Consider the following 12,093-nt stretch of genomic DNA (forward strand, 5'->3'; position numbering starts at 1 on the left):
GCAAAATACAACACTGTTAACTATTCCTTTCTATCTTTCTTGTTGACTATATATTCATGCTTCAAGGGGTAAGTGTATAATGCTGAAAACAGGAAATCTGAATGTTCATCAATTTTTGAGTACAGTAAAAAGTTTAACAATTAAGTTCAATTTTAACTTTTGGAAAAAGGTATTTGCTTTTATACTTACTCGGCAAGCATCTCTTTTCCCGGATAATAATCCTGCACAAAGCATGCGAGGAGTGATGAGTCCATAGGTGGAACGACAGAGTGATTGATTAATGATTTCAACTTCTGCTTGTTGAAGAACTGTAGGATCACTGTTGTCTTCAATCAGGCAGAAAAAATGAAGTTACAAAAACATGATTTAACGTCGATCAGTTTTACTATGTTCAGTAGAATTTTAAGTCTTAACTTTGTATCTGAGTAAATGTTTGAAAAGAATTGGAGATTGTTATATCGATCCTAAGCCAGTTGATGAAGTGTAAAACTAGACACTACTACCTTTCTTGATAATAGGTTTATTCACAGAATGAAGCACTAAATATTTCTGCTTCCTACTTACCAACCCAATGTCCCATCAGCCTCTCTTTATACTCTTTTATACAATGGAACAAAGATAAACTAATTAACAAATTAGCTAATTAAATTGACAACCCCATAAAGGGGCACTGTAACAAAAGACAAAAATTTAAAGGAAACTTAACCAATCAAATTAAAACTTTGATTTGGGGGTTGAAAATGCACTCCAGTCCCTGCTCTGCCCACCAGTCATGGATGGCCTCAAGCATACCAGCAGACACTGTGTGCCTCCTCTCCAGGGACACCCAGGCACAAACATAGCCATGGAAGAGGGGCAGATGTTGGGATGGACCTCAACTGCCAACTGCCTGGACCCATTAATGGCCAGTTTGGCCAAGCCCAGGAGCAGGCTAACAAGGAGGTCCTCCACTCTACTTGCCCCCGTTCACACCAGGTGGCCAAAGATCAGGAGTGTGGGGTTGAAATGCAGCCAAAATTTGAGGAGCAACCCTTTCAGATAATCAAAAAGGGGCTGCAACCTCACACAATCCACGTACACATGAAACTAGGACTCCTCAAGGCCACAGAAAATGCAGGCAGCATATGAGTTTGTGAACTATTTTAACCTAAGGTTGTACAGGACTGCTGCTTGCATTATACTTCACACCAAATCACTGATGGTAATAGCTTCAAAGATCAGACATTTTCAGACTGGTGTGGCCATAGGCAGGTTTCTCTTTACAAGTATCCCCAGATCAGCAGTCTGGGCCTCTGAACCATTACTGCAGTGATCTTACCATTATGCCACCATTGAATAAACAAGCAGATGCACTGCTGTGATTTGACTCATGTTTGCCCTTTCATTATGCAGACGCCTTAACCCATTAAGCCACGGCGCCAAATGGCCAGTCCCTCTTTATAACTCTTTCGAGTCAAACACGTTTCCATCTGTTTCAGATGAAGTTACATTGTTTCATAGTTTGCCATTGTGAGATTTGAACTCTTGATACATTTTGTAACTCTTTCGAGTACAAACACATTTCCATCTGTTTCAGATGAAGTTACATTGTTTCATAGTTTGCCATTGTGAGATTTGAACTCTTGATACATTTTGTAACTCTTTCGAGTACAAACACGTTTCCATCTGTTTCAGATGAAGTTACATTGTTTCATAGTTTGCCATTGTGAGATTTGAACTCTTGGTAGTTTTGCCATTGTGAGATTTGAACTCTTGATAATCTTTTTAAACAGTGTAACTCTTTCGAGTACAAACCCATTTCCATCTGTTCCTATTCAGATGAAGTTACATTGTTTCATAGTTTGCCATTGTGAGATTTGAACTCTTAATCTTAGGGTTACAAACCCAGTACCATAACCACTAGGCTATTTAGGCCAAGCTCCAGTCCCTCTTTATAAGCATTCTAAGCACTTAATTAAACAATGTCCTTCATCTGTGCATCTTAACAACATAATTAACATACCATTTATAGGGGAGACTCGTAACTGTTCATTGTATCAAGTCAGTAACTGTTGGCAAACAAATCAAAAAAGAACTGGATGCATTGCAAAAATATTACTTGCATCCTGTATAACTGTTGATTAGATTATATATGAACATTTATGTATTGATAAAGAATACAGGCAAGAATAACCCTGGGACATGTGACTAATGGTATCAGCCTTAGCTCATTGGAGGTACTCTTGTCTCTGAATCAGATTGTGTGTTTAAGCCCCATTGCAGGGATTTAAACATGTATAGTTTAGGCTGAAACATTATGCAGTACTGAGGGAGCGATGCCATTGTTGGAAGTACATATTTTGAATGACATTAAATCAAGATACCATCTGTTCTATCAGACACCAGTGAAGAATCATAGGGAACTTCTCCTGATATTCTGGCCATGACATTTCTTTCTGTTATCCGCCCAGGTAATGCTCAACATAAAGATATTTTTTCCAAAAACATACTTCATTCACAAAATTTGTAAAAGTACATTACAAAACATTTCAAATTGAATATTACAGAAAGTGCGATAAAATTCAATCTTTTTCCATACAGCATTCTCTGAGGTGCCTCTGTACAACTGTAATACTCTTGATACTTACAGTATATATCCCACGTCAGGCATACAGCCCCAGGGAAAAACATTTCACATTTTGAATAATATGGAAAGTGCAATAAAATGCATCTTTTCTCCAGACAGCATGTTGCACTCTAAGATGCCTCAATATTCTTGATATTCACAATACATAGTCCATGTCAGGCATACAGTTGAGGGGTTCTTCACAGTTTCTAGCCCCTTTGTGTACTATAGCTCAAGGACCTTAGACAGCGACCTTTTCCCATCACTCCTCTGCGGCGGCTACCCAAGCTTCAGTAAGTCCCTCAACACATTGTCCTGGACCTTAGAATGTGCCAGTCTGCAATGCTTGGTCAAGTCCAACCCTTTGCTCTGGAAGACCAACAGGTTTTGAGCAGACCAAAGAGCATCTTTCACTGAGTTGATGTTCCTCCAGCCGTAGTTGCTTATTTTGCTGACCAGAATTTTATGTCTCGCGGGTGGGTACGTGCCCGACCTGAACAGATGTGAAACAGCGCAAGATGAAATCGGGTGAACATTCTGATATCATCCCGCACATGAGCAATCTTCAGGTCGGTGGGCATGCACGGGTGTTGGAGCCACTGCCAACAATTAAAGGCCATCTAAGGCCATTAAAAAGGCAACTGATCACGATTTTATGTTGCCCATACGATTTCATGCTCATTGCATGAGCAAAACGGGCAGGCGAGCAAACAATTTTTAACAAAACCTAATCCAAGGGTCGGGATAAAAATGGGTCAGCAGCATTGCCAGTGTGAGTAGTGAGGAGTTTAGGAGATAGTTTGCTGTTGGTTTCTTATTTGAACTTGACAGCTTCATCTCATCTGAGCTTCAGTCTTAGCATTTCTAGGCTTCATTTCAGGACTCATTGTTGTCTCCAAGGCCCCCGGAAGATTTTAATCGTGTGGACCCTTCCAGGTATCAGACAGCCTCTGCTACCCCAGTAATGGGGATTGTGGTTTCCGCTGCTCCACTACCTGCTCTGAGGACGAGAGGGGCAGAAGGGAGAGGAGGCCAGGTGTCCCAATGCAGCTTCCATGGGAGCGACCTGTGGGAGGAGAGATGCAGGCACAGGGCCAGCAGGTAGGCCAAGAAGGAAGAAACTGCAGTAGACATCACTATCCTGCTGCCAGGGTCATAAGCAGCGATGCAGCTACCTCAATATGTCAGAGGTGCAGTGCTGAAAGAAGCTCCGCCTCTCCAGGGAGACTGTGGCCTCCATTTGTCAGATGATTGGGCCTGAGATCAGCTCCAACTATGTGGGTGGACACCCCATGCCGGTGGCTCTGAAGGTCACAGCAGCCCTCAACTTCTATGCCTCCGGCACTTTCCAGGGGTCAGTGAGGAATCTTTGTGGAGTGTCCCAATCAACTGTCCACAGTTAGGTCAAGCCGGTGACTGATGCTTGTTCAGACGGGGAATGACATTTATTCATTTCCATATAGATGAGGTCAGCCATGCTGAGCGAGCCAGAGGGTTTGCAGCGATTGCTGGGCTCCCCTGCATTCAGGGCGCAATTGACAGCACAAGTGGCCATCAAGGTGCCAGTGGGTCAGATGAGTGCCTTTGTCAACAGGAAGGGCTTCCACTTGATGAACGTCCAGATAGTTTGTGACCACAAGGCGCAGATCCTGCAAGTCTGTGCAAGGTGCCCTGGCAGCTCCCATGATGCTTATATCCTCAGACACTCACAGGTGCCAAGGCTGTTCATTACTCCAGCTCAACTGGATGGATGGTTGCTGGGTGACAAGGGCTATCCATTGAAAAGGTAGCTTATGATGCCTCTCCACCACTCAAGAACAGAGGCAGAGCGGCGTTACAATACGAGTCATGCTTCCACAAGGGTGGTGAAAGAGAGGACCATAGGTCTTCTGAAGCTGCGCTTCTGATGCCTGGACTGTTCAGCGGGAGCACTACAATAACCCCCACAGTGGGTGTCACTGATAGTGGTTACATGCTGCACTCTCCACAATCTGAATCTGGCAAGGTGGGGGGGATCTACTGGAGGAAGAAGACCTTGAGGCAGCTCCACAGGCCACAGATGATGAATCCAGTGGTGATTCACAAGAGGAGCCCAGTGAGGAGCACAGTGAGGACGTGGAGGCAGATCTCTGGATCCTTCATTGAGACAGGGACATCAGGGGCTCAACGCTCTTTCAGCTAGGCTGCCAACGATCTGCTTCCACCTCATGACAGGGGTGCCGCCTCTATCCCGGATATCTCAAATGACCCTTTCATTTGAACCCAAAGTCCATTCAGTGCCTGTGAAACAAAGTTTAGAGTCACTCACATCCAGCATTAGATTCTGGCATACCCTGCACCTACAAAACAAGTGAAGCATTCTCAGGCCAGTAAGACAAAAGGAACATTTATATCATGTTGGCACTCACCTCAGAAGAACAGAACAACAAATGATGTTAATGGTCATACCAGTAAACATATTAACAAAAAAAGGCAGAACAGAGGATCACCTGTGAACAGTCCCTCTTGTGCTCATGGTGCCTTAAACTTACATTTGTGAGTGCTTGTTGCCCCTCCCCACTCCCTCCTCCCCCTCACTGGCAGTGGCATTGGAATCAGCCTGCTGACTGTGCTGTCCTGTTGGCCTTGATGACCTTGGCGGTTGTCCTCTGGCCAATAGAGCCTGTGATGGCCTCGTCTGGGAGGAGGTGGCCAGTGCCATGGCTGGCATCGCTCCAGCCATCGCAGCCTCATCAGATGCCCCAGTCACTGGAGGAGCTGCTGCCGTCATCTACAGCATCCTGAGAGGAGTCTGCAGAGATGACAAGCAGCTCATTCACCAAGGTGAGGTTGCTCTGGACCTCCCTGCTCACCATTGATGGACGGGCACCTAATTGGGATACTGGGTGCCTCATCCATCTCCCACAATGGCACTGACCTCCTGAGGCCATTGCCTGGGTGAGGGCTTACAAGTCCGAGCACAATCCCAGGAACCCCTGATTCCATCTGCCTTTTCATGAGAGTCACCACTCTTTCAATGGAGGAAGCGGTGCGCTCAACCGTGAGGGTCAACACAGTGCTCGTGCTCCACATGGATTCCTCCACAACAGAGACAATGGCACGCATACATCATGGATCTCCGCCAGATCCTTCTGCACATCCCACTGGACGTCCAGCATCTGCCGCCTAACAGATGACTTCAGAGGCGCATCATCTGCCTTCGACTCATCATTGTCTTGGTCTCCAGCATCCTCTGACTGCTGGTGCCCTGGGCACTCTCTGCCTCCGCCTGCTCCTCAAGCAAGTTTGAAGTGCCCTCACTGCAGTGCACCGCTCTAGCTGAAGATCTAATGCCCACCGAGGTGCTAGTATCTGCGCTGGTGCTTGGTGCAGAGAGTGGGTGTGACTCAGGTGCATCTAAAGCCCAGTGATCCTCTGACATCAAGAGTGTCTCTTTGGGGTCCTGTGTTCGTGAGCAAGCTGGTGATTATAGGGAAGGTGGTGATTTCAGGAGAGGCCATAACACCAACGAAAGAACTAAGGCAGGCGGAAGCCTCCCAAAGCACCTCATTCTGGCAAGATATGAGTTGGATGCCTTGGAGCTGGAGTGCCGCCACCCACCTCGGTCAGCCGGTTGTGGAGAGGCAGGGGTCTCTGACGAAGGTAAGACGGGGTGTGAAAACATTCTACCTGCAGCGCCATTGCAGCCTGGCAATCCCCTTTCCCCCTGTCCCCACTCTGGGACACCTTGCAGGGCACATCCGAGTCGTGGCCCTTGACCCACAGGGCTCAGCCCCTTGGCCAGCTCTGACATCATTGACAATTGGCACACAGACTTTAAAACCCCTGACCTCCACAGGGTGATCGCCAGCTCTTAACATTCTTCCACACTGATCCATGCCAACTCAGTATTCACCCTAGCCGAGCGCAGCAGATTGTTGAACCTTTTGCGGCACTGCACCAATGTGCACCATACATCGTGGCCCACTGACCTCAGCTGCCACCTCCTCCCAGGCTTTTTTGGTCAGGTGTGGTGGCTTCTTCCTGCCATCCCTGGATACAAGAATGTCCCGCCTGACACCAACCTCCTCAAGGACTGCGGGGCACTCTTTCGAGAAACGGGAGGCCGAGTGCCCACCCGACTTGCCCTCCCACCTGATGTCTCCAGCCACTGGTGAAACCATTGTTCGAATGAAAGGGTTTCCTGGACAGACTCCAGGATTCTGGATTCTCCCTGGCAGCTTTCAGGGTGTTGCCTCTGCCAATTTTAAAGCGCCCACCGGGTCACAATTGGATCCGGCACGCGATAGGCTCCCACGCCTGCCTGGGCCCTCCCCACCATGGAGAAGATGTGCTTTATGCTGGGCAGACATTAATTGGCCATCCAGCATGAAATCGTGTTTGCAACACAACTGTGGCCATGAGCGGATTCCACATCCTCTTCCGCTCCTGCCAACTTGGCGCACATGCCAAGCGTGAAATTTAGGGTGCTGTCTTTCCCTGGGAATAGCCCATAGAGCACAGTGTCCTGCTTTATGGAGCCACTCGGGATAAACTTTGACCAAAACCACTGCATCTCTCTCCGGTCCTTCTTTGCAAAGACACATTCCATGATGGGGTGGACAATGGTTTCCTCCACACCACATTCACCTCGAGGGCAAGTGCGGAGCAGCTGAAACTCTGCGCATTCATCAAGAGTCTAATGGCGAGGGCTTTTCTCACCGCCAGCTTAGTTACATCTTGGTGCTTTTTTGAAAGTTCTGCCGATGAGACATTTTGCCAAATGACTTTGGCGGTCGGCTGAGGGAACGTTCCGACAGAATCTACCATCTCCTTTTCCCACAGGGCCACTGGGACATTAAGTGCAGGCTTATGCCTGCAAGTCTGATGGACTTGTGGTCAAAAGTGTTTTTTTTGCATAAACGTGTCCATGAGGGGAAGGTGGTCCAACTGCTTGGAACATTCCGTGGCAACGTGGCCAGACCTTCACAACACCGGGGACAGGCAGGACCTCAGAACGTAGTGACACTTGGTGTTTGTAAGCCGAGGGAATACACAGTTTGATGCATCTGCACACCAAAATGGCCATCAGGATGAGGGCAATGTTGGGTGTGTCTTTGCCCCTTTATCTAGAGGTTTGTACATCATGGCCCTGCGAACATGACTGCCAGACAAATTGGAAGATGGCTTGGGTGATCACCATGCTGTAGAAGTGCGGAATGGGCCAGACCTGCACCACATACAGCAACACTGAGAGCACTTCACACCTGATGACCAGGCTCTGACCTGCAATGGAGAGGGAGCATTGGTCCCACATGCACAGTTTTTGTTTTACCATGGCCACACATTCCTTCCAGATTTTAGCAAATGCCCTGACCACCCCTCCCCAAGCCATTATCCCAGCATCTTAGGTAGTTAGATCTGACAGTGAAGGGACAAAGGACCAGTCAGTCCAGTTCCCAAAGAACATGGCCTTGCTCTTGATGTGATTTACCTGGTCTCCCGAGGCAAGTTTGAACTGGTCACAGACAGTCATCAGTCTGCGCATCAACAGTGGATCTGAACAGAAGACAGCAACGTCATCCACGTACAGGGAGGCTTTGACCTTCATGCCTCCACTGCCTGGGATCCCTCTTATGCTTCATCCTTCTTGATGGACTCAGCAAAAGGTTTGAAACACACGAACAAGACAGGAGAGAAAGGGCAGCTCTGTCCCTGACCCCAGACTTGATCAGAAAGCTTTCTGATTCCCACCCATTGATTAAAACTGCACCACTGATGTTTCTATAGAGCAGTTGGAACCATTTGGAGATTCCCTCCCCAAACCCCATTTTGAACAGCAGATCCATCATGTAGGAATGTGATATTCTGTCAAAGGCCTTCTCCTGGTCCAGATGAGGCAGGTGTCCACACCCCCATCCTGCACATAGGCAATCATATCCATGAGTAGCACAAGACGCTTAGCGATCTTCATAGAATTCACAGCATCACAGAATTTTAATGGCACAGGAGGTGGCCATTTGGCCCATCTTGTCTGCACCGGCTCTCCAACTGAACATTTTGACCTAGTGCCAATGCCCTATCTTTTCTACGTACCCCTGCACATTGTTTCAAATAATCATCTAATGCCCTCTTGAATGCCTTGATTGAACCTGCCTCCATCACACTTCCAGGCTGTGCATTCCAGACCCAAACCACTCTGTTGTGTGAAAAAGATTTTCTTTAAGTCACATTTGCTTCTTTTGCAAATCACTTTAAACCTGTGACCTCTCGTTCTTGATCCTTTTATGAGCAGGAACAGCTTCTCCCTATCTACTCTCTCCAGCCCCCTCATGATTTTGAACATCTCTATCAAATTTCCTCTCAGCCTTCTTCTCTCCAAGGAGAACAGTTCCAACCTCGCCAATCTATCCTCATAGCTGAAGTTTCTCATTCCTGCAACCATTCTTGTAAACCTCTTCTGCACTCTCTCCAATGTGTTTACATCCTACCTATGATGTTGCGCCCAGAACTGTACACAATATGCCAGTTAAGTCTAACGAATGCCTTGTATAAATTCAGCATAATCTCCTTGCTCTTGTATTCTATGCCCCTATTAATAAAGCCCAGGATACTATATGCTTTATTAACTGTTGTCTCCATGTGTCCTGCCACCTTCAATGATCTATGCACGTATACACCCGGGTCTTTCTGCTCCTGCGCTCCCTTCAAAATTCCACCCCTTATTTAATAGTGTCTGTCTATGTTCTTTCTACCAAAATGCATCACCTCATGCTTCTCCGCATTGAACTTCATCTGCCACCTATCTGCCCACTCCACCAACTTGTCTATGTCCTCTTGAAGTTCCACACCATCCTCCTCGCAGTTCACAACACTCCCAAGCTTCGTATAATTTGTAAACTTTGAAATCATCCCCTGCACACCAAGATCTAGATCATTAATATATAGCAGGAAAAGCAAAGGTCCCAATACCGACCCCTGGGGATCTCCACTACAAACCTTCCTCCAGCCGACAAAATATCCATTGACCATTACTCTCTGGTTCCTATTTTTCAGCCAATTTTGTATCCACATTGCTACTGTCCCTTTTACTCCATGAGCAATAACTTTTCTTACAGGTCAGTTGTGTGACACTGTGTCAAATGCCTTTTCAAAAGTCCCTGTATGGCACATCAAACAGCCTTCATCGACCTTTTCTGTTACTTCTTCAAAAAACTCCAGCAGGTTAGTTAAACACTAATTCCCCTTTAGAAATTCATGCTGGCCCTTCCTTATCAACCCATATTTTTCCATATGATTACTAATTCTATCCTGAATAATTTTTCTAGAATCTTGCCCACCACTGAAGTTAAACTGACTGGTCCGTAATTGCTGGGCTTATCCCTACAACCTTTTTTGAACAAGGGCATAATGTTTGCAATTCTCCAGTCCTCTGGCACCACCCTAGTCTAGGGAAGACTGAAAGATTATGGCCTGTACACTTACAATTTCTATGCACATTTGCTTCAATATCCTTGGATGCATCTCATCTGGTCCCGGAGCCTTGTCAACATTGAGTACGGACAATCTATTCAAAACCTCCTCCTTATCAATTCTGAACCTTCTAGTGACAGTTTCCTCATCTGTCACCATGGCCTGGGTAGCATCTAACTCCTTGGTAAAGACGGATGCAAAGTATTCATTTAATACCTCAGCCATGGCCCTTCAGCCATGTGTAAATTCCCCTTTAGGTCCCTAATCGGCCCTATTCCTCCTTTCACCAGAGTTTCACTATTTATATGCCTATAGAAGACTTTGGAATTCCCCTTTATGTTGGCTGCCAGTCTTTTCTCATAATCCCTCTTCACTTCTCTGGTATGCTTTTTCACCTCCCCCCTGAATCTTCTATATTCTTCCTGGTTTTCAATTGTATTTTCTACCTGACACCTATCATAAACTCACTTTTTCTTCTTCATTTTAATTTCAATCTCCTTTTTCATCCAGGGAGCTCTGCATTTGTTTGCCCTACTTTTCCCTTTCAACGGAATATACTTTGACTGTGCCTGAACCAATTCTTTTTTGAAGGTAGCCCTTTATTCAGCTACAGCTTTTCCTGCCAATCTTTCATTCCAGTCTATCTGACCTAGCTCCGTTCTTTCCCCACCTAAGTCGGCTCTCGTCCAGTTAATTATTCTTATTCTGGATTGCCTATTGTCTTTTTCTATCATCATCCTAAAACATACAATACAATGATCACTGTCTCCTAAATGTTCTCCCACTGACGCTTGATCTATTTGGCCCATCTTGTTTTCAAGAACCAGGTCCAACAGTGTGTCTTTTCTACCTATCTCCCTAAATTCTGATTGCAGGATCACATCCCCCTTTCTACCTAAGTCATTGCTACCAATGTGGACCATGACCTCTTGTTCACCCTCCTTGACCCTGACATCAGGGAGACAACATCCTGGAGTTATATCTACAGCCACAGAAACGGTTATCTGTTCCCCTGACCAATGAATCCCCTTTCACTGTTGCTCTTCCTTTCTTCTTCCTCCCCTCCTGTACATCCATGGTGCCACAAACTTGGTTCTGCCTGCACTCCTCTGAAGAACCAGCGCCCTCACAGCTTCCAAAATAGAAAACCAATTTGTGAACAGGACCCCAAGAGACTCCTGGACTACCTGCCTACTTCTCTTGGACTGCCTGGTGGTCACCCATTCCCTCTCTGTCTCCAGATCCTAAGCTGCGGTGTGACCACCTCTCTAAACGTGCTATCCACATCACTCTCAGCCTCATGGATGGGCCACAGTGACTCCATCTGCTGCTCGAGATGTGGAACCTGGAACTCAAGTTTCTGCAACTTGCAACACTTCCTCCACATGTGGTCATCTAGAACACCGGTAGCGTTCATGACTTCTCACATACCCAGGTACAGCGCAGGTTTGGTCAGGGTGGATCACTAACTCTAGAATAGACTTGACCCTAATTAGAAATGACTTTGGACAGAATTATAATTCATATTCAGCACTGAGATGGGCCACCAATTTCTACTTTCCTCCCTTTCCCCCTTCTGCTTGTAGATGAGGAAACCTTTCCTCAAGGATTCCGACGTGTCATCAGCCAGAAGCATACTCTCGTACACTTCCAGCATGTCTGGGCCAATCCAGTCCTACAGAGTTGAATACAACTCAGCCGGTAAGCCATTGCTTCCAAGAATTTTACTCTTCTCAAAGGTCTTAGCTCATCCAGAGTTATTGGTTTGTCCAGGCTGGAAATTAGATTTTTTTTTTGTTTTCAAAATTTGTACTTTATTCATAAATTATGTTAAGGTACATTACATGACAGTTCTAATTTGACATCACAAAGTTCAATATAGTTCAATTTCTTTAAGTATAGAAATCCATCTAAAAGTGTAGTTTTCAGGTGCAACAAGTTAGAGTGATGGATAATTGCACAGCTATTATTCAGTCCCCATTTTAAAGCCAGTCTCTGTATTTTTACAGATATCAACACTGCGCTGTAAATTCTAT

At 46.1% G+C, this 12,093-nt stretch overlaps 1 protein-coding gene across 1 annotated transcript in view; it reads right to left on the reverse strand.

Moving 5' to 3' along the window:
* tmprss7 (transmembrane serine protease 7) overlaps positions 1–12,093 on the reverse strand; it is an 87,199-nt gene that overhangs the window by 2,229 nt on the left and 72,877 nt on the right. The window contains exon 17 of the mRNA XM_041210878.1: positions 190–326. Coding sequence (XP_041066812.1) covers positions 190–326 — 137 coding nt within the window. The remainder of the gene's footprint in view (positions 1–189; positions 327–12,093) is intronic.

The sequence above is a fragment of the Carcharodon carcharias genome, chromosome 18 (assembly GCF_017639515.1).
Source record: "Carcharodon carcharias isolate sCarCar2 chromosome 18, sCarCar2.pri, whole genome shotgun sequence".
In the NCBI taxonomy this organism is placed as follows: Eukaryota; Metazoa; Chordata; class Chondrichthyes; order Lamniformes; family Lamnidae; genus Carcharodon; species Carcharodon carcharias.